The 27,579-nt window shown below is 43.4% G+C and overlaps 1 protein-coding gene across 2 annotated transcripts; it reads right to left on the bottom strand.

The window, feature by feature from the left end:
- IFNAR1 (interferon alpha and beta receptor subunit 1) lies at positions 1-27,521 on the bottom strand. Of its 2 annotated transcripts, XM_082654541.1 has the most exons (11): positions 27,147-27,521; positions 21,765-21,888; positions 16,130-16,311; positions 12,653-12,810; positions 12,398-12,539; positions 11,395-11,509; positions 7,994-8,193; positions 7,727-7,884; positions 5,121-5,271; positions 4,484-4,629; positions 1-3,256 (listed from the first exon to the last, which is right to left on the bottom strand). In XM_082654541.1, the coding sequence occupies exons 1-11, from the start codon at positions 27,217-27,219 to the stop codon at positions 3,020-3,022; spliced, it is 1,686 nt and encodes a 561-aa protein (XP_082510667.1). In that variant the 5' UTR covers positions 27,220-27,521; the 3' UTR covers positions 1-3,019. The 2 variants fall into 2 exon arrangements, with proteins under 2 accessions (XP_082510667.1, XP_082510668.1); XM_082654542.1 differs by lacking the exon at positions 27,147-27,521 and having other exon boundaries at positions 16,130-16,306; positions 21,765-21,850.
- Positions 27,522-27,579: the final 58 nt, after the last annotated feature.

Genomic DNA, 27,579 nt, shown 5'->3' with positions numbered 1-27,579 from the left:
TTGCCACTCCTGTGATGCATGTTTAATCAGTTCAAGCAGAACCACCATAAAACCCAAGACTTTTGGCCTCAGTGCTTATTACAGAAAACTGTTTAACAAACTGTTTAAAAAACAGCAATGGGGGTTAAGACAAAGTACAAATGAAATAAGATACAAAGCTCACTGCATGGAAACATTGGAGACATGGTTGTGTCCTTCCACAACTCAACAAGACACACAAACAGTGTCAGAAACACCCATTTGGTTCAAATTTTAGATTTCAGTCATTTGACAATTATTTCCTGCGCACTTTTTCCGTGTGAGGCACCGCACTGTGGTAGGTGCTGGGGATACAGTAATAAGTGAAAGTAAATTCCTGCTCTCACAGAGCTTCCGGTTCCCTGGGGGGCAGACAGACACCACGAAACAAACATGTCAGGTAGTCAAAGGGTTACGGGGAGGAGCGGGCAGGTAGGCAAAGTTTCTGTACACTCTCCAAATTCTTAGGAGCCATCAGAGGCTGCTTTGAAGGTCACAGGTTGGGGAAAAGATACAAACTCTCAATTATATTTTCGAAATAACTTTTTTATAGGTTGCAAATTTCTGGTCAGACTGTTTAGTTCATGGTTCTCGAGCAGCATTTATACTTTTCTAACTAGAAGCTATGCTAAGTCTTTATGGCTGTACTACCGGAGTATGGCCCACATCATGCATGTGCACGTGTAGTATGCACGTATGTTTACAGACGTGTGTCACCACTTACGTATATGTTAATCTACATTACGTATGAATACATTATTTCTGGCTGTAATGATACAAATCTTTTACATAAATGCATAGGTTGTATCCAGCTTCTCCAAGAACTATCGATATTGTATTTCTGAGGCAATTTATTGGTGCTCCCAAGTATATGGTATTTCCAAGTAAACTATGCTTCAGAGAAAATACTTGTCACTTTACAAGCACATCCTGATGAAGCAACATGTGGACCACAAAGAAGAAGGGGATGGAATTGCATTTTTAGGTCAGAAGACAAGGCAAAAATCGAGGGTTTTTTGTTCGCTGCTGCTCAGATGCTTGTTCGCTGAAAACCACAGGGGGTCCTAAACCCCAAAGACACACAGACTCCCACATCCAGGGACCTGGCGACTTGTGTGGTGTCTTTTCATCCTAATGCCCGAGTTTTCCCTCTTCCACATCCCATGAAGGAAGTGCTGCTTCCCTTTGGGATGTCCATTCTGAAGCAGCCTTCTTCCTGTGGTAAACCCCGGGCCCGCGTGCTGACCAGGCCCGTCGCGCTGACACAGCGTGGAAGCCCGGGCTGACAGGGTCCTGGCATGTTCCTCACTTCCTCGCTACAGAGGCAAATTCCCACTGACAGGGCCTTTACAAGCGAAGGGCCAACCCAGATTTGCTTTGAACCAAAGGCCTCCGGTCGGCAGGATCAAAGGTGTGCGTGGGTCCCCGTAGGGATTCTGCAGCAGAGAACTGCCTCGGCGGGGATCCCTGGCCCATACTGTATGCTCCCCTAGGAGCCGGACCGAGGTCCAGGGAAGCACACGGTGTGCTCTGCAGAGGACGTGCTGAGCGTCACGGCCCTTCCCAGGGCAGCTGCTTTCAACCTTTTCTTCCACCCAGAAGACCACAGCGGACCACTGTGTAAATAAGACTGGCCTGCCGTGATGCTCTGGGTAGCTCCATCTCCCTTCCCTTTCACTGGTCCTTCTGCAACGACTGAAGCTGAGAACCCGGCCTCAGAGGCCACCAGAATTCCTCCACTTCCCTCCTCTGCAGGATCTCCATGAATAATCCCAAATAGCGAATCATTTAAAAATAAGCTATAGATGCCTTTGAAAGGCATTACATATTTTAAAAATTGTTTTCTTCCCAGGTACATTTCCTCCCACACCTTGATAATAAACAATTTGCATTTTCTTGAGTGCATGCAGGCTGAGCAGAAGGGGTACCTGAATACTTCCGGACGGCGTAGAGAAGCTGGCCTGGCGTTAGAAACGATGCAGATACGCCACAAAAACAAACCACCCTCAGGAAGTTAGTCATCAACAGTTGATTACACACATTATTCTTGTTTTTCGCTAAAGTCACCTGCTTCTTTCCTACTGAATGACTCTACTTCTTACTCTGTCTCTTCTCTCAGTACCACTTTCTGGTCCCAAGACTTCTTACATCCGCTGTGACTAATGTCACATACTCCCATATCTTAAAAGATAATAGTAAGCTATCTACTCAGATAGTTTCCCATTTCTCTGTCATTTTAGTGATTATGCACTGTAATCAGAAGCTATTGTTTCAATGTTCTGAATCAGGAAGACTTCATGGACATATAGCAAAAGATTATCTGGTTTTAATCCTAAACCGCAGAAGGGATAGGTAACTGTGATGTAGAAGCCAATGTAATTGGTAAAACGGATAGAATGCCCCTGGAAAATCTGTAAGGACCATACCATGTTTCTGGCATCTGCAGCTGTTTTCCAGAGTAAGCTACCTTTTCAGAAAACCAAGTGATGGTGGTATTCAGGCTTTTCTAAAGACATTTCCAAAGGGCCTACTTTCGTGTCCAAAGAAAAGACCATATGTTCTAAATGTGTCCTGAAAAATAATGGACTGTAATACTGGGAAGGAGAAGGGACAGATGGTATATGCAGCAGCAGTGGCAGCACGGCGACAGGATCAGCCGATGGGAACACAAGCGCCGCCCTTACCACACGTCGGCGCGGTGGAGCTTAGGGAATCATTAGGAAGACAGAGGGCATCTTCTGGATTTAACTTCTCACATCCAGGGCGGTCCCATGACAGGTCTTTCAAGACCTTACACGTGGAAAAGAATGTAGAAAACTCTTCTCCAAATTCCTTTCAAATACTTAAGTGCTTGCCTGTATTTTTAGGACCTACGATCTGAAGATGATCTTTCTTCCCCCACAAGCAAATATTCTCTTGCTAGTTACTGAGAGGAGTGAGGAGCCCAGGCTCCCACTGCAACTCCCGCAAGACTCCCTAGTATTTTCGAGTTCATTCCTGGTCACACAGTTTCCTGTTCCAGAAGTTCTTCACTTATTTTACTTTCACTGTTTTCGTCTTCATTAGAATAGTTTCCTGAGTCTTGACTAGTTTGGGAATTGTACTTTTTGTGATCTTCAATTGGATTAGTCTCTTCTATGACAGTAATAGTGTTTGCATTTTCAATTATAGAACATCTTTCCGTTTGTTCCTCAGAAGTGGAAAGGAGTAGATTCCTTACTGGCCGTTCAGAGAAATACTAATTCAAAAGGGAAAGAACAGAAACAGATTATTTAAAATCACAAAAATTAGTTTTCTAGTTCTAATAAGCTGTGGTTTCTTCAGTTTTCTAGAAACCCTATCTTTTGACATGCATATTAAAAAGCAAGCTAAGAGCACATCGATTGCACTATAACGTTTAGAGTAAGACCATCGCTAGTGAGGTCACGTACATGTTGGTATTGTTTTTGGGAATTATATGAAGAGTTCCTAAGAAAGGTCCACTGTGCTATCAAGGGGTGGGGAGTGGAAGAGTGTGGGCGAGGAAGGAAAGGGAGAACACTGGGATTTGGGACATTTTATTTTGACATAATAAAAATTTTGGTATCTAATCCACAAATACCCAGAGAAAGCACAGGGAGAAATTAATTTTTCCCTGTCCCACTAAGAATAAAGAGCTATTGTAACTTGATAGTTTTAAGTTCTTTAAATAACAGCTCTGAATAGAAGAGTATATAGAAATGATATTTAAAAACTCAGGCATAAAAGAGTAAAACGGTTCATATTTATGGAACGTTTGTACAGTGTTAGGCCCTTCTGGTTTATCTCCTGCGGTCCTCCCAATTCTGCAGGATGGTACTACTGGCTCTGTTTTACAGTCTACGGGCACTTGCTCAAGTACCCTTAAGAGAGCTGCTCAAGTTCACAGAGCCAGTAAGTGCAAATACGCGACAGCCCATCAACAATTCACCTTCAGGTCTCTCACCTTCAGCGGCTCCAAAGCCTGGAGAACCTGAAACAGGGCAGGCAGCGTGGAAGCTGCCCCAGTGAACACACCACCCCCAGGCTGGTGTCCTCACTCAGTTCCTTCACTAACTCTGCCAACTAAAACACCGGGTGCTGTGAAAGGAAACTCATGTTTTGCTCCTTCGTTTTCTGTGATTTTATCCACAGAATACAGTTTTTGCACTGATGAGAATGTTTCAATCTTTTTGTGAATATAGACTTTCAACAGTAAAACAAGTGCCACAGTAACCAAGCTGCCAAAAAATAGGAGATTAAGGACACACCTTACTATTCCATGTTATATTCTATTAAATGACCGTTTCTAAAGTTAATTTCCTGAAACTCTGAAGAAAAAAACCCCAAATCAGTCTGTATTATTTTCTGAATATCAAGAAAACATTTACATTCTGTTGAAATCAAATATATTTCCCATTCATTTTAAGAAAAATCCAGTTAACTGTTGAAAAGAAAAGTAACATACCTCATCTACAGTGGAAGGAGGTTTACTTGATGGAAAGAACACATAATTGATACACCTCAAGAGGACTTTCACAACATAAATGATAACGATGATAGAAAATAGCGCAGTGCAAATTCCAGCTATCAGCCAGGTTTTGGAAGTATTTCCTAGAAACAAATAAATGGTGTTTAGCATCTATATAGGTTTTGACACACAAATACATTAAGACTGCTGACAGTTTGTGTGAAACAAATACAGCCACGTGAAAGGAAATATACATTCTATTAAATAATACCAACAATAACATAAAAAAATTCACAACTGAACTAATTAAGGGATTGCCACATAATAATTATATTAAGGATTATATAAAAAATTAAAATAGTCTCGTTAAATTCTAAGAGTAATCATAAAAGGAAATTAATTATGCAGAGATGCATGAAATAGAAAGCATACAAAAACCACTGAACTAAGCTGAGTATTAAAAATATTTTCTAAAACTGGAAGGCTCGGCGTGAAGTACTCACACAGTTCATGAAGAAAATATTCTCTATATTTTTGTGGTAGAAAGGAAATATTTTACAACTTTCAATGAATTGGTTATTTTTATTAAGTCTTGTTACATTAAAAAAGAAAAGATGCAATCAAAGGTTCTGACCTGGTTTTGTTTTCTCACACACAGTAGCGCTAAAAACACTGCTTTTATTCCACTTGCCATTCTCAGTGAATGCTCTGGCTTTCACACAGTATACAGTCAGCGGTTTCAAGTTAGGAAAGGTAACATCCGTTCTTTTCTCTACAACTTTCCTCTATAAAAAATAAGTAAATTGTTGATAAAATTTAGAACCCCAAGAACTCATACAGGGAATATCTATTTTCTGAATTCCTTAAATAGTCAAGCTAAGACTGGCCTCTCCCAAACACTTAGTTGGTATATGTGTGAGAAATATAAATTTGTTTTGGACAACACGTTATAACCAAACTCAAAAGTTAAACATGGCTGCTGCCAAAAAAAAAAAAAATGTTCCTGAGACGACTCTAATTTATTTTATAAGTACATGCTGATTTGGTTTAATCACCATCACGTTATCTCTGTTTAGTGGCAGAACAATTAAGTGCAGAGGTTCTGGCCTCAAACTGCCTGTAGCAAGATATCACTCACAGCTACGTGGCCTTAGGCAAGTTATTTAAGTTCCCTGGGCCCTACTCCCAGATCTGTAAAGTGAGGACAATTATTACTCCTATTTGTATTAGTCGGCTATTGCCACAATAATGTATAACAAAACATTACAAGGCCAACAAAATAATGTTGTGCAATGCTGTGTAACAAAACAGCCTGTGGCTCAAAAGATGTTTTTCTTACTCGTGAGTGTCCCAGAGTGCTGGGGGAACGCTCACTGAGGCCGTGGATCAGGTTTAGGTCTGCTCCACAGTCTCCCATCTGCCTGGGGCCAGAGACCACAGGGAGCTTGCTTTCCTCTTGACAAACGGGAGAAGCACGCATGCGCACTTAAGGCCTCTGCTCATACCACATCCACTCCCGTTCCACTGGTTACAGCCTAGTATCAATGAGGCAGTAATGAATATTCCATCCCAAGTATTTGCTGAATAGTAATTTAATCAAACTGTCTGGCAGGGTTGAAGAATGATTGAGACGATTCATGTAAAATACTTGGCCCAGTACCTGATACATAATGAGTATTCAATAAATTTGAGTTGTTATTACGATTGTAATTATTGATGAGTTACCCAGCATAGGATGGCCAAAGGGAAAAAAAAAGTTATTGAATCTACTATTTGTCAAGCAATGTGGTATGTATTTTCATATATTTTACCTCATTTTAAACCTTATAAACATCCTTTCAAAAAAAATTAAGTTACAATGTAATATGTATAAAATGGATAACTAATGAGACAACCTGCTGTATAGCACAGGGAACTCCACTTCGCTGTACAGTGGAAACTAACACAACAGTGTAAAACAACTATACCCCAATTAAAAAAAAAAATTAAGTTACTATGACCACCAGCACTTTAGAGGAGAGGAAACGAAGTTTTAGCAGTTAACCACCTTGCCTAAGGTTACACAATTTGGGGGCTTGAGACACAAATTTAGATCTTTCTGATCTAGGGATGACTGAGAACTAACCATAGTGCTCAGTAGGGCTAAATTCTGCTATGGTTACAGTGTTTAGATAGTTAAAATGAAACTAGCCAAGTTGCTGGAATTTTCTTAGATTTTCAACAGAAAATGAAGTTACAGAGTTTACCAACTTATGCGCACAAGATTTTTAAAGGTTGATTCCTTGATAGCAATTCCACAGGGAAAAGTGATCTAGGAATAATGTGGATTATCTGATGTATATTAGCTTTGTCAGTGGTTTTTGAATTTTAGGGTTTAAACAAGTGTTTCTCAACCCTTTTGTCATGACTACTCCCCTAAGGAGCCTTTTTAGACTATTTTTTCCTAATCCCTCCCCCTTTACAAAGTTGCATAAGATTTTGCTGGGCGAAGTTGAACACTCGAGGCAGGTTTTCCTCCTGGAGGGTCACGAACCACTGTAACAGCTAAGATTCTTTTGCGCCCTAAAAACCAATTTTTGCCCTCTTGGAGGTGCCCCACCCCCAGGTGATATGTGGCAATATCTGGAGGTATTTTGGGTTGTCAGAACTGGGACGGAGCGCTACAGGCATCTAGTGGGTAGTGGCCAATGGTATTGCTAGCTATCCTATAATGCACAAGGAAGCTCCCGCAACAAAGAATCAGCCAACCCAAATGTCAAGAGTGCTGAGAAACCCTGGTTCGTGAACACCTGAGAATCCTGTTAAAAATCCAAATTCCTGAGTTCTACCCCCAGAGATTCTGACTGAGAGGGAATAAGCTCAGGATCTGAATTTTAAAAACTAACTTGCGGGGTTGGGGGGGGACTTCCCTGGCAGTCTAGTGGTTAGGACTCCGTGCTTCCACTGCAGGGGGCACGGGTTCCATCCCTGGTCGGGGAACTAAGATCCTGCATGCCACGTGGCGTGGCCAAAGAGACAACAATAACAACAACAACAATTAACTGGGGCCCAGATGCAGGTGATCGTAACTCTTACTGTGTAAAACATGGGAAATGCTCATTGCTTCCTATTGTAAATATCTGAGTTAATCACATAGTCTTAAAGTTTAAAAATTTCCCTAGAATTTTAACTTCAAGCTTTGTTTAACCAAACCACCGTTATAACTCTAAATTATAAACCTATACCACATAGCCTTTTTACCTCAGCGTTTGAAGTGTTTTCCCAAAAAATAACTTCATAAATTAGTGGGTAAGGCTGGTTCACAGACTTGTTTTCAGACTCTTTTGGAGCACCGATAGAGACGTGCAGTGAGTCATCATTAACGGATTTCATGCTAATGACTGGAGGAAATATGACAGCTAGAAAAAATGTGTAAAGACACAAAGTTCAAATTAGACTCAAAAAACAATTTTAAGAGTTCGCACCAAATTGGAGCATTACAATGTAAAGTAAAAACTATCAGCTTACTTTTCATTTCAGTATTAAATATTTTCTCTTCAGACCAAAAAGATGTGTTATTTCCATTAGATGCTTGTACACGGATACGGTGAATTCCTTCTGGGAAAGCATTTTGAGGAATCACACAGCGGGTAGTTTTGACATCTTCACAGTTTGGTATTTGTTTCCATTTGTCTGAATGACTCCCAGGAATCCTTTTTAAAAACTCACTTTTAAGACAAAAAAATGTTTTTTATTCCAAACACATTAATTTAGTAAACATTTACTGAATACCTATAATACACTAGACACTCCGTTAGGGGCTAAGGTTACAGAGATAAACGGTCCTCACCCTCGGGAAACTCACAGGATGGTGGAAGAGACATGTTCACAAAAGAAAACCAAAGATCTTGCTCCAGAGTGTGATAAGGTAGTGGTGTGCTAGGGTTGGCTCGTACTGGTGCACAGAAACAACTGCTAAATTTTCAGGAATGCTGCCAGCTAGTTGTTAAATACAGCCATTTTTAAAAGTTAAGTTACATAAACTTACAAATAAATAAATTATATTAAAAACAAAAGTAATAAATACTCATCTTGTCCTAATTATTTTCCTACATTTTATTATCTATGCTCAAGGCTAGTTACGTCTATCGTGTCTATGCGGCGGAAACGCTGTATGACTGAGGGCTTACTGTGCATCTTCCCAAATGCATGTTCAGTGACCTGTTGGGAGCTTGACAGGGGCCATAATAGGAGTAGTTATATTATAAAAACTGGCAAATGCTACAGATAAGGCTTTTCCCTTCTGGAAAGCCAGCTGCTAAACGTACCAGCACACCTGTGGGTAAGTGCTGTATCAGAGATACACACCAGTGTCCTAAGAGCAAGTCTGCACAGAGCAAGACTGGGCCTGGAGAGGTTAAGTAAGCTGCTCAGAAACCAACAGCTCCAAGCATCTCAGTTCAAGCCTGGAACTGTAACAGCCTCCTGACTTGCCCCCTTGTCTGTCCTGTCTCCTTAGTCCCGCTGCACCACACACAATGTGGCCACCTTCACCCTCCTCAAACACAGGCCTCACGTTACCCGTTCCTCAACACAAAATTCCCAATGGCACTCAAATGCCTACAGGGCAGTCAGAGGCTAAGTCTAAGCTTACGCCATCCTATTAATTCAATGTTCTCTCTCATTGCTCTCCCAGGCCCAAATGTTCTGCTACTCTCAAAGCAGGTCCTCCCTTCTTGTCGGCAAAATTCCAAACGGGCCCCCCAAATTCCTACCTGCTGGTGCACAAGCCCTACATAATCCCCTCCGCCTCAGTGTGGGCAGGATCCATGAACTCTTGATTAGGTTACATTATTTGGCAAAGGTGAAGGGATCTTACAAATGAAATCAAGGTCCCAAACCAGTTGACTTTGAGTTTATCAAATGAGAGCCTATCCTGGGTGGGCCTGACCTGATCGGATAAGCCCTTTAAAAGAGGGTCTAGAGGTTCTAGAGGACAGAGATTCTCTCTCTTGATGGCCTCCAAGAAGCAGGTCACCATGAGTTCTGCAGCTGCAAGAAATGGATTCTGCCAACCACCACATGAGCTAAGGAGACAGCACGAGACAGCTTGTACGAGACAGCAGCCCAGCTGACACCTGAACTGCAGCCTTGCAAGACCCTGAGCAGAGAACCCAGCTAAGCCACACCTGGACTCCTGACCCAAAGTCACGGACAGATAATAAGCAGTGTGGTTTTTTTTTTTTTTTTTTTTTTTGCGGTACGTGGCCTCTCACTGTTGTGGCCTCTCCCACTGCAGAGCACAGACTCCAGACGCACAGGCTCAGCGGTCATGGCTCACGGGCCCAGCCGCTCTGCGGCATGTGGGATCTTCCCAGACCGGGGCACGAACCCGTGTCCCCTGCATCGGCAGGTGGACTCTCAACCACTGCGCCACCAGGGAAGCCCAACGGTGTGTTTTAAGCTGCTAAGTTTGTGGTAGTTTGTTATAGAGCAATGCAAAATGAACACCTCCTCGTTACCCCAACCTAATTTTGTCTCTTCATATCCTGAGCTTCCCCCTGTGTGTAGCCCCTGCCTGGAATGCCCTCTCTTGTCATTTAAAAACATGTGACTTAGCAATCAAGGCCTGGTTCACACTGCATCTCCTTCCAGAGGGCTTCTTCGGTCTCTCCAGCCCCATCCACCTTTACGCTTCTGACTCTGTAACCCTGATAGTCGGTACTCCACTCCTCAGTCCTAAATCACATTTTGCTATGCGAAGGCAGATAACTGCTTTGGATTTCTAGTGCCGTGTGTTTTATTCTGCTGTACGTTTACGATTCCTTCAGTGCTTTGTACAGCGTGCTAAGGACCCAGAAGAAACGTAGAGACCAGCCATCAGAAATCCCCATCCCTGTCTAGTCTGTGGCCCTACTGGTTAACATGCTTTTGAAAGTGAAGAATACATAAAAGACTCCTCCTGTACAGTTTCCTGATCAGTGTGTGTGTGTCTGTGTGTGTGTGTGTGTGTGTGTGTGTATCCGTAAGGGCGTGTATGACATGAATGCGTTTATTATGCAAACTGTTACTGCTTCGAAACTAACACCAAAGGGTCGAAAGCAATCAATCGCAGCAGTACTGACTTCCCTTTTCCCTCGTTTTTTCTGTGTCTTTCTAATCTCTTGCCTCTCACTCCTCCCTTCCTGCTTTACCTACACTTGCCTTTGGCCCCTCTATTCCTCAGTCCTCAGTATCTCTTTCTTTCCCATAGTCCACTTCACCTTCCACTTGATTACCCTCTTCTCTCCTCCCTCTCTACTTATCCCCTACAGTTTTCCAACTAGTATAAACTTATGTAGTCCTCTTCCACTCACGTGGTGCTAAGCTTCACTCATATTTGACTGGTCTCTACTCAATCACGTAGAGCCCAGCTCTCTCCAACTTTCTTAATTTCCCACCAAAGCAATCACTAAAAACTCTGCCAAAGCCACTAAAATAATCAAGACAATGGGAAGGCTAACTTGAATTGAACACGACAGAGTGACTGGACTCAGATCATTTCAAGGACTCATGGAAGAAGTGGGTTCTGAAGAAAAGATCACGGCCATGTGTCAAGTATTCCAGATTGAGGAAATAGCACATGCAACTAGAATCACACCTTCAAAAAAAAAAAAAAAAAAAAAAAGAGAGCCGGTAAGAACACTAGATATTATTAGAATACACCCATTTTACAACAAGTGAAGAAACTGAGGCCCAAAGAAGTTAAGTGATTAGCTCAATGACATCCTGGGACTAGAATTAAACACTCCAGTTCCAGTATATCACAACCACCTTTCCCTCAGGCCACACGTGTGCACGGAGCAGCAGGTGGCTGAAGCCGAGTGAAAAGAAACCTAACAAACTGGGCAAAATGAACTGCAAAAGGACATTTATGGAATAGAACTTACTGGGACCACTGAGCTCGAAAAGTCATGTTTTCACGTGCGTAATCCCATTGAAGGACATAGACCTGATTTTTAGCATCGATTCGTATATTTTCTGGTGAAGGCACTTTGTGTTTCTCTAGAAGACAAAGAGCACAAAACACACACACATTTTCTCCAGTAAGATGGTAGGTGGCTAGAACTCCTAACAGCATGAGCGAGAAGATAAAAGGCTTGCGTCTTATCATAATGACGTAACAGCGAAGTAAGTTATGGTGTGTATTCACACAGGGGAATACTACACAGCCATTTAAAAGAATGTGATAGATCTATATGTGCCGACATAAAAAGAGAGCCTCAATATATTGGGTTAAACAAGCAAGTTTAAAATATATCTGGCAGGACCTTAGTTTTTAATTTAAAAGACAAAAACTCCAAAACTGTAAGTCCAAGTATATACTTACGTAAGCCCTGAAAAAAGTATGAAAGGTTGTACACAGACTGCTGGTGATACTCATCTCTGGTAAATGGAATTGGGGGTCAGGAGGCAGGAGAGGAAACCTTTAAACCCTTCTATACTGTTTGATTTTAAAAACAAAGCATATTAAACTTATAATTAAAATAATAAATCCAAGCTCCTGCCCTTAAACCTTAATCGTTGGCAAGATGTCACTGATTAAATGTACCAGGATGCTTTCATATTTTAACATTTCATCTATAAAGGTAAACTTTTTGGAAGACTAACTGTTCTTCTACCAACTACCTCCCTTTCTTGTGGAATCTGAATAAAAACAATTTTTTTCATTAGAAAATACTTGGATTTTATGCAAAATTTTCATTACTATTTACTCGAGACAAAAATCCCAAATAACATTTGTTGCTTACGTGAATGCTGTTAGAATGCCTTTGCTTTAATGTCTATTAAACCATCACATAAGCTTTAGCAACTATTGGAAAAATGCCCAGATTAATAGGTTGCCAATTTATATACATGGTTATTGAATCTGAAGCAAGACTTCCTCCTTACCTGTGGTGTTTATACAATACACTGGACTATAGAAACCAACTCTTCTTGGTGAACGTAGTTCTGCTTTAACTTTTAAACAATAAGTAGTCTCTGGTGAGAGGTTATAGATTTTATCTCTGGAATAAACAGTTTCAGTCCTTTTCTATAATTAAAAAGAAAAAGAAGTCTGTTCTTTAAAAAAGTAAAAAGTCAAGTTTTAGAATGAATTCATGTCATTCTTCTCTCACATCAAACAAAGATAAAGATAATGCTTACCTCTAGACGTGAAGAGTTTTTCCAGATAACTAAGCTATATATAAAGCTGGAACGGTCCATAGCCCACATGATACTGTCTTTTGTCCCAGGAGGAGAGATGTTTATTATTATTGCCTTATCTTCAGCTTCTAAATGTACATCTAGAGGACCAATCTGAGCTGTAAAAATAAAAACATTTACTATGTACGTTCACGAATACAAGCCCAAACGTTCATACAACAAACAATTCTAAGCACTTAATATGTGCCTGGCATCTACAACGGAGAAAATCCCTCATGGAGCTCACACTTTAGTGAGGGATGTGGCCAAAAATCCCAAATACACAAGTGCATGTAATGTTATCAGGTCATGGGTGCTATAAGAAAAAATGAAGTAACATAAAGGGACAGAGAATGTCAGCAAGAGCTGTTTTAGGTAAGTTAGTGAGGAGAAGGCTCCCCGAGACGTCTGAGCTGAAACCTGAACAAGGTGAGGGAGTCAGTCGTGCAGGTCTCGAGGGGAGAAGCATCCCCAGCTGAGGGGGGCACCAAGGGCAGAGCCCCTGAGATGGGAACGTGCTCACCATTTTCAAGAGACAGTAGGGGGCGCTCGAATGGCTGAGTGGTAGAAAATGAGATCAGAGAGGCAGCTAGAAGCCAGGTAACAGGCAGAACTCTGTAGTCTGAGTCTGCAGTCTCTGGAGGACTGCTGAGACCTGATTCACATCCGGGAAAGATCACCCTGGTTGATGTGTGAGGAAGCAGGGAAGCTACTGAAGCAGTTTGAGTGACAAATGGAAGTAGCCTGGCGAAGGCTGGTAGCAGGAGTGGAAGCGAGAAGGGATCCGATTCAGGATATACGCTGAGGGTTGATCACTCAGCATTTGTTGATGGACTGGATGTTGCATGAGAGAAAGAGATGTCAAAGGTGATGCCAGGGCTCTTGGCCTGAGCAAATAAATAGGTGACGTCATTAACCGAGATGAAAAACACTGCAAGAAGAGCAGGTCTGGAGGGGGAAAATCAAGAGCTCTGTTTGACATTTTAAATTTGAGACGACTTGTAGACCTCTAAGTAGAGATGCTTAACAGAGAGCTGGTGGTATGAGTCTAAGGTAAGGGGAAGGAATGCGGCTGGAGTGATATAATTTGGGGAGTCAAGAGCACAGATGATGTTGAAAGCCATACGATTCCTGGTGGAGGGGGCGTAGGGGAAGAGGTTCAACGACCAAGCCCTGCAGACTGAGCCCTGCAGCTGTCCAACATTTAAAGGTCTGGGGGATGAGAAGAAGCTGACAAAGGAGCAACCGAAGAGCAGCAGGAGAGGCAGGAAAGGGCAGCGCCCTAGAGATCAGAGATGGAAGGGTTTCAGGAAGAAGGGAGTGATGAACGTGCCGAAACCACAGGGGAACTGGGCCAGAAGCGGACAGGGAACCCACTAGGCGCTGCGGAGGTCACGGTAACCTCGGCAAGAGTGGTTTCAGGGCAGTGATGGGGAACAAGGCTCAGAGGGAGAGGGCTGGAGAGGGTGTAGGAGGAAGAGTGTACAGAGGGGGGTACAGATCATTCTCGTGTGAGTTTTGGTATAGGGCAGTGGTTCTCAAACTGTTTGGTCTTGGGACCCCTTTACACTCTTAGAGAAACTGAGGGTCCTAAAGAGCTTTTGTTTACATGGGCTACGTCATTGAATATGTAGCATATTAAACATTAAAATTGATAAAAATTTAAAATATCTACCAATTCATTAAAAAATAGTAATGATAAAACCCACTATGTGATAAAAATGACTATATTTCCCAAAACAAACAAGCCAAAAAGCTTAATGAGGAAAGTGGTGCTATTTCACATTCTGTTCAAATCCCTTTAATGTCTGGCTTAATAAAGAAGGCAGCTGTGTCTCACACCTACTTCTGCATTCAGTCAGTCACCATTTCACATCAAACAGCCTCTAGAAAACTCCAGAGTACACTCACGAGAGAATCAAAATGAAAAAGACAAGTAAGTCTTAGAATTACTAAGAAAATAGTTTGGACTTTATAGACCGCCTGAAAGGGTCTTGGAGACCACACTTTGAGACAACCACTATAGCAGCGGTCCCCAACCTTTTTGGCACCAGGGACCAGTTTTGTGGAAGACAATATTTCCACAGATTGGTGGGGGCGGCAGTGATGGGAGGAGATGGTTCAGGCGGTAATGCAAGCGGTGGGGAGAGATGAAGAGCGGTGAGGAGTGGTGGGGAGTGGTGAAGAGCGGTGGGGAGCAGTGGGGAGCGGTGAGGAGCGGTGGGGAGCGGTGGGGAGAGATGAAGAGTGGTGGGGAGCAGTGAAGAGTGGTGGGGAGCGGTGGGGAGCGGTGGGGAGAGATGAAGAGTGGTGGGGAGCAGTGAAGAGCGGTGGGGAGCGGTGGGGAGAGATGAAGAGTGGTGGGGAGCAGTGGGGAGCGGTGAGGAGCGGTGGGGAGCGGTGGGGAGAGATGAAGAGTGGTGGGGAGCAGTGAAGAGTGGTGGGGAGAGATGAAGAGTGGTGGGGAGTGGTGAAGAGTGGTGGGGAGCAGTGGGGAGCGGTGGGGAGAGATGAAGAGTGGTGGGGAGTGGTGGGGAGTGGTGGGGAGAGATGAAGAGTGGTGGGGAGCAGTGAAGAGTGGTGGGGAGCGGTGGGGAGCGGTGGGGAGAGATGAAGAGTGGTGGGGAGCAGTGAAGAGTGGTGGGGAGCAGTGGGGAGCAGTGGGGAGCGGTGAGGAGCGGTGGGGAGCGGTGGGGAGAGATGAAGAGTGGTGGGGAGTGGTGAAGAGTGGTGGGGAGCGGTGGGGAGCGGTGGGGAGAGATGAAGAGTGGTGGGGAGCAGTGAAGAGTGGTGGGGAGCGGTGGGGAGCGGTGGGGAGAGATGAAGAGCGGTGGGGAGCAGTGAAGAGTGGTGGGGAGCGGTGGGGAGCGGTGGGGAGCGGTGGGGAGCGGTGGGGAGAGATGAAGAGTGGTGGGGAGCAGTGAAGAGTGGTGGGGAGCAGTGGGGAGCGGTGGGGAGCGGTGGGGAGAGATGAAGAGTGGTGGGGAGTGGTGAGGAGCGGTGGGGAGCGGTGGGGAGAGATGAAGAGTGGTGGGGAGCGGTGGGGAGAGATGAAGAGTGGTGGGGAGCGGTGGGGAGCGGTGAGGAGCGGTGGGGAGTGGTGGGGAGCGGTGGGGAGCGGTGGGGAGCGGTGGGGAGCGGTGGGGAGCGGTGGGGAGCGGCAGATGAAGCTTCGCTCGCTCGCCCGACACGCACGACACTCACCTCCTGCTGCGCAGCCCGGGGTGGAAGGGGTGGTTTGGGGTCCCCTGCACCGTAGGGAAAGCAGGAAAATGATGCCATAGCAGGAAGGAGATACCGGTTTAAGGGAATCCTTGTTTGTTTGTTTGTTTTTAAAGATGGGAGACTTTATATCATGTAAATGAATGGGCCTGGGAAGAGGCTGTTCTGGTAATATTTAATAAAGAATACAGTGTAATTCAGCCGGCAACTTCTTACCTTCTTGAAATGGTATAAATGGCTTAACCTCATGCCATTGAGAAGTGCTGTTTCCTTCTTCTGCTCTTATGCGCAATTCAATTTTTTCATAAACATTTTTAAGCTTGACTGAAGAAAAGTTGCATTCGGTACTAGTAATATGCTGACACCCAGGCAATTTCTTCCAATTATCCATCCCTGGTCTTCAAGATAAAAAAGCAAATGAATGAATGAACATTATAAATACAAGAGTGACAAACATGTTTTCTATTTACATTAACATTATAAAGTGTAAGTAGTTATTTCTTCTACTTGAGTTAATGTCCTGACAATATTTTTGTGTGTAACGTTCTACTCTTTTTCAATACCTATATACCAAGTTATTATTTATACAATGGAATAATTCTGACATATAGTTAACTTTTTAATGTAAAAAATCCTAATGCATTAGGATTTCAAAGAAGCAGAGAAAGAAAGAACCCGTAAGATAAAAGTGCACTTACTGTTGGCTTTGTTAAAGACAGTTGTGTGACTTTTGGCCAACTACTTTGTATTTTGGATCCTCTCTTCCTTACTGAAAATTTCGGAAGTGGATTTGATGATTCCCTTCTGACCTCTTCCTATGAAGAGACTTACTAACCCTAAGGAAGACCTCAGAATCGGTATGGTTTGAGAATTTCCTCTGCTCTTCTCAAAACCAAACCATTCCTTCTGCATACTGATCTCTAGAATTCCTTTGTTACATGACTAGAAACAAAGAACTTAAAATGTTAACATAAACTAACAAACTTCTCAATGTGGATTTAGTCCCTTAAAAAGTTTGGGTGATATTAGATTTTTTTAAAGCATGTGAAGAAACTAAGTTGGCACAGAGTGCCTTAAACAGAAAGGACATGTTGCTACAAAGGGGACAGGAGGCTGAAGTGAAGGTGAGGGACAGAAAACAAACATTAGATTTCAAAATTTTTGCCTGTGGTAAGCCCTGTCTGCCTTAAACCAAAGAGAGAAACTATCCTCTGAGAAGGCATTTTTGTCAAGCCTAATTCATAGTTCTAGCACTAGCTGATTTTTATTTTTTGGGGTAATATTGTAGACCTCATTTTAAAGATGCTAAAGCATGTTTATTTTTTTTTTAATTAATTTATTTTTAAAAATATTTATTTATTTGGCTGCACCGGGTCTTAGTTGTGGCACTGGGGATCTTCATTGCAGCATGCGGGATCTTTTTTTTGTTTTTAGTTGCAGCGTGTGGGCTCTTAGTTGCGGCATGTGTGTGGGATCTAGTTCCCTGACCAGGGATCGAACCCAGGCCCCCTGCACTGGGAGCATGTAGTCTTAACTACTGGACCATCAGGGAAGTCCCTAAAGCATCTTTAATAAAAAGCTAAGGATGCTCTTTATTAAAAGCTAATAGAAATTAGGGATGATATCTAAATAATGTTTGTGCTGACTCCAATTCAAGTCTACCTTATTTTTCAAAAAAGAAACATCTTTAAAATGTTACTGGGACTTCCCTGGTGGCACAGTGGTTAAGAATCCGCCTGCCCATGCAAGGGACGAGGGTTCTATCCCTGGTCTGGGAAGATCCCACATGCTGTGGAGCAACTAATCCCGCGAGCCACAACTGCTGAGCCTGCGTGCTGCAACTACTGAAGCCCGCGCACCTAGAGCCTGTGCTCCGCGACAAGAGAAGCCACCGCAATGAGAAGCCCGCGCACTGCAATGAAGAATAGCCCACGCTCGCTGCAACTGGAGAAAGCCCGCGTGGAACAACAAAGACCCAACACAGCCAAAAGAAAAAAAGTTACCAATAATATACACTACCATATACACTTCATTCCTGGCGAGTTTCCCCTTCTTTACCTATCTGAGATTTACCTATTTGAGATTAGAGTTGGCATTGATAATACCTTGATTTAAATGCAAATCTTCCTGAGAAACTCCTCCACAACAGAATCTATTTTTTTAAAATCCAGACTTTAAAAATCTAAACCAAAAATTCAGATTGTTTTTCCCCTCAAATGTCATTTATTAGAAAATATAATTCCAGAGAAATTAGGAGATTAAGGAAGTTTGGGAAGTGGGTACAGTACACAGACCTCTTTAAATCAGGTGCATAGAGGGTCAAATAAAATGAGCTCCAGGCAAAAGGTCAGTAAAGCATTTCTGGTCCATTTATATGGAGAACTTTTATTATACTCAACAGAAAACCTTATAAAAAATTTAAAACTAAGCCTTGATATGGTTTTAACCCACGCTCACTCTTTACATCTGTCTTTCCTGCTCCAGGAGATGCAGCTGCCCACTCTATTACAACTGCTTTTGCATGTAAGGGAGCTACTACAGTAGTAGCTACTTTTATATTTTCTTAAAAAAAAAAACAAACTTTATCATATACAGTGTTTAGATCACAACAGAAATATAACTTGAAAATAAATGTGTAACCAATAGAAAATTCATTTCATAAAACCAGTTTCATAATAAAACTTCATGCCATCTTTGTCTCTCCTATTCACTAACGTATTCCAAGTACCCAGAAGAGTGTTTGGCATAAAAGGCATTCAATGTTTGTTGAATGAAGACTGCACACTACATACGTCATAATACACTTTATTTATTTTAAATAAATAAATAAATTCATTTATTTAGTTAATTAATTTATTTTTATTTTTGGCTGTGTTGGGTCTTCGTTGCTGCGCGTGGGCTTTCTCTAGTTGCGGCGAGCGGGGGCTACTCTTCATTGTGGTGCACGGGCTTCCCACTGCGGTGGCTTCTCTTGTTGCAGAGCATGGGCTCTAGGCGCACGGGCTTCAGTAGTTGTGGCACGGGGGCTCAGTAGTTGTGGCTCGTGGGCTCTAGAGAGCAGGCTCAGTCGTTGTGGCCCACGGGCTTAGTTGCTCTGTGGCATGTGGGATCTTCCGGACCAGGGTTCAAACCTGTGTCCCCTACACTGGCAGGTGGATTCTTAACCCACTGTGCCACCAGGGAAGTCCCCATAATACATTTTAGATATAAGTCACAAACACTGACGTCTTAGATAAGCATATGTTCTACAGGCACTGGTATCCCAGCAGCTTATTTATGTGTCTGTGTATCATTTATCACCAGTGATATGTCTAATGTTCTGAGAAACACTATATTGAAAAAAATATCTGTCTGCTGCTGACATTAACTACACTTTGGTTGACCACGTTCTCTGCACCACTGTTATGCGCACTTGATACACAATTGTGCAACACTCACAATAGCCTTCCGAGTTACATGCTTCATCACTGGGGTGTCCCAGGCCAGTCTGCCTGGGACTGTCCTGGTTTAACCTTATTGTTCCAGCTTATCTAAAATCAAGTGCTTCTGTTCACTCTCACAAGTACCCTGGTTTGAATGATAAATTACATATGATCATACTAATTTTTTATCTTTACTTAACAGATAAGGAAACTGTGACAGAGAGAATAAGTAGCAGAGGATAGATTTAAACCCAAGCAGCCTGGCTCAAGTTCATATAACGCTACATCACACTAACCGCTAAACTGGCTCCCCGAACTTGTGACCTGGCATGTTCTTACAAGGCAATTGTTTATAAAGCTAGCAGAACAGAATAGAGAAAGAACACACTGAAATAGTGCATTGGATACTAAAGTCAGAACCAACAGATTATCATGAACTGGAGAATTTAGTAGAAGTGACAGAACGTGTGAAAGAACAAGAACACGAGAGCACTGTCTATGGCTCTGTTCTTTATTACAAGGGTAATTTTATTTTATTATTTTATTTTTATTTATTTAGTTTTTAATTTAATTTTTTTGTGTGTGTGTGGCTATGTTGGGTCTTCGTTGCTGCACGCAGGCTTTCTCTAGTTGCGGTGAGCGGGGGCTACTCTTTGTTGCGGTGCGCGGGCTTCTCATTGTGGTGGCTTCTCTTGTTGCGGAGCACAGGCTCTAGGCACGCGGGCTTCAGTAGTTGTGGTGCACGGGCTCAGTTGCTCCGCGGCATGTGGGATCTTCCCGGACCAGGGCTCGAACCCATGTCCCCTGCATTGGCAGGCAGATTCTTAACCACTGCGCCACCAGGGAAGCCCCTACGAGGGTAATTTTAAATAAAGGAATCTGAAATAATCTCTATTATACCTAAAACAGTTGTTTCATAACAACATTCTGAACTAAGGCAAAGAACAAATTTGGTAACAAAACTCAAAGTTCAATTTCAAGAAAATCTCTAAAGATGAAAACTGTTAAATTATCAGCTCTGAGAAAAACCATGTGTGTGTGTGTGTGTGTGTGTATACATATATATGGTTGACCCTTGAGCAACACAGGTTTGAACTGTGTGAGCCCACTTACACGCAGATTTCTTTCAATAAATACACGTTACAGCACCACACGATCTAGGGTTGGTTGAATCCACAGATGCGTAACCGCAGATATGGACGGCCTACTGTAAAGTTATACTCAGATTTCCGACTGCACGGGATGGGGGTTGGGTGGGGTGACCATCCCTAACCCCCGCCATTGTTCAAGGGTCAACTGTATATACACACAGACACAAATTACTAACCATCAACTGGAGAACAACCGGGCTGAAGTGGCGGAATCCTGGTTCTAGAGGTCCTACACCCTGTTTCCTCACTGCCTGATTCCCTGCCTGCTCTTTCTTGGAGAGGGATCATGGTTAGCAGACAGGGTCCCAGAACCCAAAGCAAAGTACTGTACTTTCTGAGTGGTATTTCCTTCTGTAATCCCTTCATCCACAACTCCCTGTCTGCCTATCCTCTTGGCAATCATTAAGTAGAAAGTTAGCACTAGGGAAGAGGCAGAAACACCAGAAACACTGAGTCTGTGGGAAGGCAGGGTCCAATATACTGATGTTTATAAAGTGTATCTAGAATTAAAACTTCGTGTATGATGGAGACAAGAGGAAAGCCTGACCACAGAAGCCTATTGCAAGACCGTGGCTAGACCTTTAGGGGCACTCTTCCATATCCTCAAGGTATGCTCTAGGTCAGCCCCTAATTTATATTTAAAGAAGTTGGAGGGCTTCCTTGGTGGCGCAGTGGTTGAGAGTCTGCCTGCCAATGCAGCGGACACGGGTTCAAGCCCTGGTCCGGGAAGATCCCACATGCCACGGAGCAACTGGGCCCGTGAGCCACAACTACTGAGCCTGCACGTCTGGAGCCTGTGCTCCGCAGCAAGAGAGGCCATGACAGTGAGAGGCCCGCGCACTGCGATGAAGAGTGGCCCCCGTTTGCCACAACTAGAGAAAGCCCTCGCACAGAAACGAAGACCCAAGACAGCCAAAAATAAATAAATAAATAAATAAATTTAAAGAAGTTGGAGCATACAGAACAGAGAAGGTATGGCTGTGGACTACAGAAGTTGTCTGCTAGCCTCGTCCCCCAAATCTCTTGCTTCAATACCCAAAGATGAATTTGACTGTGTCTCTATTTGTAGAAATGAAGTTATAAATATTATGCAAAATAGGCATTTTCTTTAAAAAATGGAAAAACCAAATGTTTCCTAAATCTGAAAAAAAAATTTATGGTGTTAAAATGTGGAAGAGTTTGAGAAATAGGTGTGAAACAGAATAAAGGAAACATCATTTAAAATGAAGTTAAAAGTGGTAAAAATTATTCAGCAAATCAATAAGTAGAGTAACGTACATTTTATACTCTGCTGAAAAAGTCACATTCCTGACAGACTCACGGCTGCTGTTCCACTGCAGGATAAAGTTGTCATCAATGATGCAGACCCTGCCATTTTCAGGAGATTTTAGATTTGTTCCCCCTGTCAAGGCAGTAAGAAAGAAGACAGTTATACATACACACATATATACATACTATAGATATTTTATATATTTTTAAATGCTATTCTTCACATCACTGATTGAAGAATGAATACATTTAAATATAAAATATAAAAGTTAAGTATATAAAGGAATCTAAAAAACCTAGTGCTTGCTCTCAGGATAGGGAGGCTGCTAATTATTTCTATCTCTGTATTCGAGAGAGTTGGTTGAGTTTTTAAAATCTACAAAAAGCAAACATTATATATCAATTATATCTCAATAAAGGTAGAAAAAATAAATCATAAAAAGGTAAGCATTGTCTTTTAACTGGAAAAAAAAAGTCTCTGTATAAAAATCGTATTTTTCTTTGGTCTTAGAAGTGATACTGACGTAAAGGATACAGGGTTGCACAGTTTAATAGCCTCAATTTGGTTTCGCATACTATGTTCAGAGAGGGATAGACTCTGATAGAGAGCTGAACAGATGTGGTTTCAGAGCTGACAACTATTCATAGGAACCAAACATTCACATAAGAAAATCGATAGAGATATAAAAGTTTATCACGTCACCCAAGCCCTACAGGAACCTGAAAGGGTCTTGACCACTGAATGTATCGTCTAAACCCTTCTGTTTTATTTTTTTCCGGTACGCGGGCCTCTCACTGCTGTGGCCTCTCCCCCTGCGGAGCACAGGCTCCGAACGCGCAGGCTCAGCGGCCATGACTCACGGGCCCAGCCGCTCTGCGGCATGTGGGATCTTCCCGGACCAGGGCTCGAACCTGCATTTCCTGCATCGGCAGGCGGACTCCCAACCACTACGCCACCAGGGAAGCCCCTTCTGTTTATTTTTAAGGACTTCCACCTAGAGACCTATTTTATTTCTTATGCTTTTTTTTTTTTTTTTTTTTTTTTGCGGTACACGGGCCTCTCACTGCTGTGGCCTCTCCCGTTGCGGAGCGCAGGCTCCGGACGCGCAGGCTCAGCGGCCATGGCTCACGGGCCCAGCCGCTCCGCGACATGTGGGATCTTCCCGGACCGGGGCACGAACCCGTGTCCCCTGCATCGGCAGACAGACTCTCAACCACTGCGCCACCAGGGAAGCCCTCTTATGCTATTTTAAAAAACTGAAGTGTAGTTGATTTACAATATTGTGTTAGCTTCAGGTGTACAGCAAAGTGATTGAGTTTTATATATACATGTTGCAGATTATTTTCCGTTTTAGGTTATCACAAGATACTGAATATAGTTCCCTGTGTTATACAGTAAATCCTTGTTGCTTATTTATTTTATGTATAGTAGTTTGTATCAGTTACTCCCATACTCCTAATTTATAACCCCCCACCCCTTGCCATTTCTTTTTTTTTCCCCCCTCTTTATTTCTTATACTTCTAGTACAAATCTTCCACCAGTTGGATGCCCTCTCTTCTGCTTTTTCCTTTTTGGCCTCTCCAAATAGCGTTTCTCTTCCTCTCTGACCGCCCAAATCCTCCAAGACCCAGCTCAAGTTTGCCCCCTAATAGAAAACCTTCCTCAAATACTGCAGCTCATGCCAACCTTGCTCTTTCTTTACATGCTGCATCATGAATCTGCACCATTCAATTTCACACTAAAGTAGATGTACTCAGCACAGTACCCGACATCTAACAGGCTCTCAAAACTTGCTGATTGAAGACGTCTTTTTAAAAATTGCTTCTTTGGGACTTCCCTGGTGGCGCAGTGGTTAAGAATCTGCCTGCCAATGCAGGGGACACGGGTTTGAGCCCTGGTCCGGGAATATCCCACATGCTGCGGAGCAACTAAGCCCGTGCACCACAACTACTGAGCCTGAGCTCTAGAGCTCGCGAGCCACAACTACTGAGCCCGCATGCCACGACTACCGAAGCCTACACGCCTAGAGCCCGTGCTCCGCAACAGGGGAAGCCACCACAGTGAGAAGCCTGCGCACCGCAATGAAGAGTAGCCCCTGCTTGCCGCAACTAGAGAAAGCCCGTGCGCAGCAACGAAGATGCGACGCAGCCAAAAATAAATAAATAAAATAAATACATTTATTTAGAAAAATTGCTTCTTTATGTTAAACATAACCTCCAACCATACTAGAAGTTCCTTAAGGCAAGGTATACATAGCTTCATACTTAACCTGCATTTTACAGAGTCCTCAGACTAATGCTGAGTTCACAGGAACTTTTTCCATATCACAAAGGACGATCTTTCATGATGATAAATTACAATTTTTAAAAGACCAGCTTTTAAGTTTACTCTTTTCCCTGCACTATTTCTAGCCTTTACTTCTGCTTCAGGGCAAGGATGTTATCTCCTCGCAGACTTTCTACTACAGAGGTCCTCGTATAGAACTTTTATTTATTGGGATTGCTGCCTCTACTTTCCGGTTAGAGATATTATGGTACGGAGTCCAAAGGGGAGACAGCTGAGGAAACATTTTCTGATTTTTCTTTTTAATTTGGGGGGTACTCATTGAGTCTCCCCACCCACATTTTCTATTTTACACTCCTATTCTCCGAGACATCATCACCGAATAGAATTACTCCCTCGTATCCCACTCTAAACTTAATCCCCATCCCAGCTGTTGGAATTTTAGAGATTGTATGCAGCCAAAGGACAGTGACTGGGTTTATGGGGTTAACGAAAGGTCTGATGGCATTTGCAGTCTCCAGCCCAGAATACTCTAATTCTAGTAATTCTGGGCCCTGAGACAGGACGCAGCGATTTGATACCTGGGGTAGAGCCAGCTATTTCCTCAGAGACGAAATCCTTCTGCTACTAAGGGAAGGAAACCCTGGAGTTAGAGGCATCTTGGCATTTGGGAGACAAACAAATAATTGATAAATGGAGAGGGACTTGGAAATAGTTATTAAATAGGATTTTAGAGTTCATAGATTTTATTCTATTAGTATTAGCAATATCCCTTTGATAATAGTTTATTTCAACCTTTAGCATGTAAAATATACAAAAGGGTACTTAATCCAATATTTCTATTTATACAATTGGTTGCTTCAACCCTTCACATTCATATTGATGACTAGAAATGGTTTATTATATATATACATTTTTAGTATTTATTTATTTATTTGGTTGTGCTGGGTCTTAGTTGTGGCAGGTGGGCTCCTTAGTTGTGGCTCATGGGCTCCTTAGTTGCGGCTCGCCAGCTCCTTAGTTGCAGCACATGGACTCCTTAGTTGCGGCACACGGGCTCCTTAGTTGTGGTATGCAAACTCTTAGTTGCGGCATGCATGTGGGATCTAGTTCCCTGACCAGGGATCGAACCCGGGCCCCCTGCACTAGGAGTGCGGAGTCTTATCCACTGCGCCACCAGGGAAGTCCCATGGTTTACTATATTTTTAAGTCTGACATAAATCCAGACACATACATCTATACAGATATAAATTTCCTCCCATATTTTGGATAGTTTTCTTAGACTAGGATCCCAGAGTTGCATTTACTAGGTTTGAAAGTATGAACAGTTTGATGATTTTGAAACATAGAGCAACATTATGATCTCAAGTTAGGGTTAACATTTCATTTAGTTTTCAACATTGCTATTCCTTTGAGAAAAAAGTAGATTAGTTAACTGAAAGATAACTAAGCCCTTAACATATAGGTGGATAATCAAGAACTAAATTGTGTGACCTTTAGAAAAAGTCTAGCCTTAGGCCCCAGGGCTTTGAGGCCAGATTCTCAGGGTTTGATTTCCTCCTAAAGCACTGGCTAGCTATATGGCCTCAGTCCACTCCTCTGTAAAATGAGGATAACAGTGCCTAGCTTTGTTCTGAAAGCTCAATGAGTTCATCCCTTTAAAACACTAAGAGTAGTGCCTGGTACACAGTTAGGCGGCCAATAGATGCCAGGTGTATGTGAAGTTTATTTTAGCTCTCCTCTAATCCAGATTAAAATTGTGATCTTAATGAACGCCCTCCTGGAATGTTAATTTTACATGAAAATTCTGGGGAAAGTCTTTTTATACGAAAGCAAACATGAGTTTAAGGCAAAATTTTCATGAACAAAAGACTCCAAAGAAATTACCAGGGGTTACATCAGGACCCTAGTACCCATATACTATATACCATGTATGTGGAAGGGTTTGAGAAATAGGTGTGAAACAGAATAAAGGAAACATCATTTAAAATGAAGTCAGGAGGCCAGAAGCTGGAGCCTTCATGCACTTTCACTCACCATCAATTCCAGACCCCAGGAGGAAGAATTCTCCTCTACCAGCAACAAGCCCAGCCAATGGGAAAAGCAGCACCATCCTGAACTCTTGCTTTCCTCCAATGGACTTTCTCTCAAAACAGCCCCACCCAACTTCCTCCTTTTTCTCTATCAAGTCACCTTCTTCTCTTTTTGTTGTTGGACTTGCCTAAGGTTTTTGACCTAACTTGCTTGTCCCAAATTGCAATTCCTCTGTTATTCTGGAAGAAACCCATTATGCTGGTAAAATAACCAACTGGCTGTTTTAATTTTTAGGACAAGATAGATAGGATACCATGTACCCCAGAAAATAAGGATATGCTTTTCTAAACAAACAGGTGCTTTAAGCCCTCTAGGCAGCCTCACCAACTCCTGGATTCCTGCTCTCAGCTGCTAGGTCCTGTTTGTCTCTGGGCCTACAAAGACGAAGGGGGACACCGAGTCCCCCTTCTCACTACAAAGTCAACCGTATGATAGCTGCCATTCCTCCATGCATCCCAGCTAAGTTAAGAAAGGCAGCAAATTAGCTTGGTGGCTCCCAGCCTTTGTATTTTGGCTTTGTATTTTTCTTTTATTATTATTACTTTTTTATTAGATTGTACGAATCCTGAGGGCAGAGAAATGCTTGCAAACCTTATCCCCCTCCCACATGGGACCAAGTGACTGTTTACTAAATTGAAGAAACAGCAGCACACAGCTCGTGGCTAAGGCCTTATTAAAAAGTCCAGTCGAGCTGCCAGATTTTTCGGACAGAAACAAACTCGACACCAAAGCTCTCCCACACCCCGCCCCGCGGGGTAGGAGCCCAGGGAACGGCACAGGGCGGAAGGGATGGCGAGGAGGGCGCCCCCAAGCAAGCGGTGTGGAAAGATCTTGAACATCACTTTCTCTCGTTTGATTTTCGAGCCCAAGTCGGTTTCAATGTGATCGCTGCGACCACGGACAACCAGAGGTCTCCCAGAGAGGACCTCTGTCCCTCCCGGGTCCGAGGTTTCCCACGCTGCCGCTGTCCAGCCTCGCGCCCAGCCCCCGCCCCAGGGAACGCCATCTCTCACCTGAGGCTGCGGGCAACACCCACGGCGCCCCAGCGACCAGCATGAAGGTCGTCGCGCCCAGGAGCGCAAGCATAGTCCGCGGGCCGCCGGCAGCCCTCCAGTCACATCTTCTGCCACCGCAGGTAGGACGAGGCGGCACGAAGGAAGGTTGGGCGCACTGGCTGTCCCCGGGCCTGCGCCCCAAGCTCACCAAGCCCACCTCCGCGTCGCCCCGCCCCTCTGCCCACCGACTCCCGTGCACGCGCCGTCCTTTCTGCGCGCGTGCCACCGTCCGCGCACGCGCGTGGGACACCGGTGGGCAGCGCAGCCTCCGCTGCCCTCCCCCGCGACCCCTCTTTCCGGCCCGAGACCGCACACTCGCGGTACACTCTCGGGTTCCGGGAAGACCGCGTCTAAGCGGAGGCCTTGCCCCCGGCAGGAACGCGGAACTTTG

Source organism: Grampus griseus, assembly GCF_964374135.1.
Source record: "Grampus griseus genome assembly, chromosome: 5".
Classification (NCBI taxonomy): Eukaryota; Metazoa; Chordata; class Mammalia; order Artiodactyla; family Delphinidae; genus Grampus; species Grampus griseus.
This window is presented reverse-complemented; position numbering and strand designations above follow the sequence as displayed.

Bases quoted from the DNA above. Each gene is read 5' to 3' on its own strand.
- IFNAR1 (XM_082654541.1), bottom strand. From the start codon at position 27,219: ATGCTTGCGCTCCTGGGCGCGACGACCTTCATGCTGGTCGCTGGGGCG. The intron at 21,889-27,146 runs GTGAGAGATGGC...CTGCCTTGACAG, and splicing joins GGTGTTGCCCGCAGCCTCAG to GGGGAACAAATCTAAAATCT. The intron at 5,272-7,726 runs GTAAAAAGGCTA...TATTTTTTATAG, and splicing joins AAAACACTTCAAACGCTGAG to AGGAAAGTTGTAGAGAAAAG.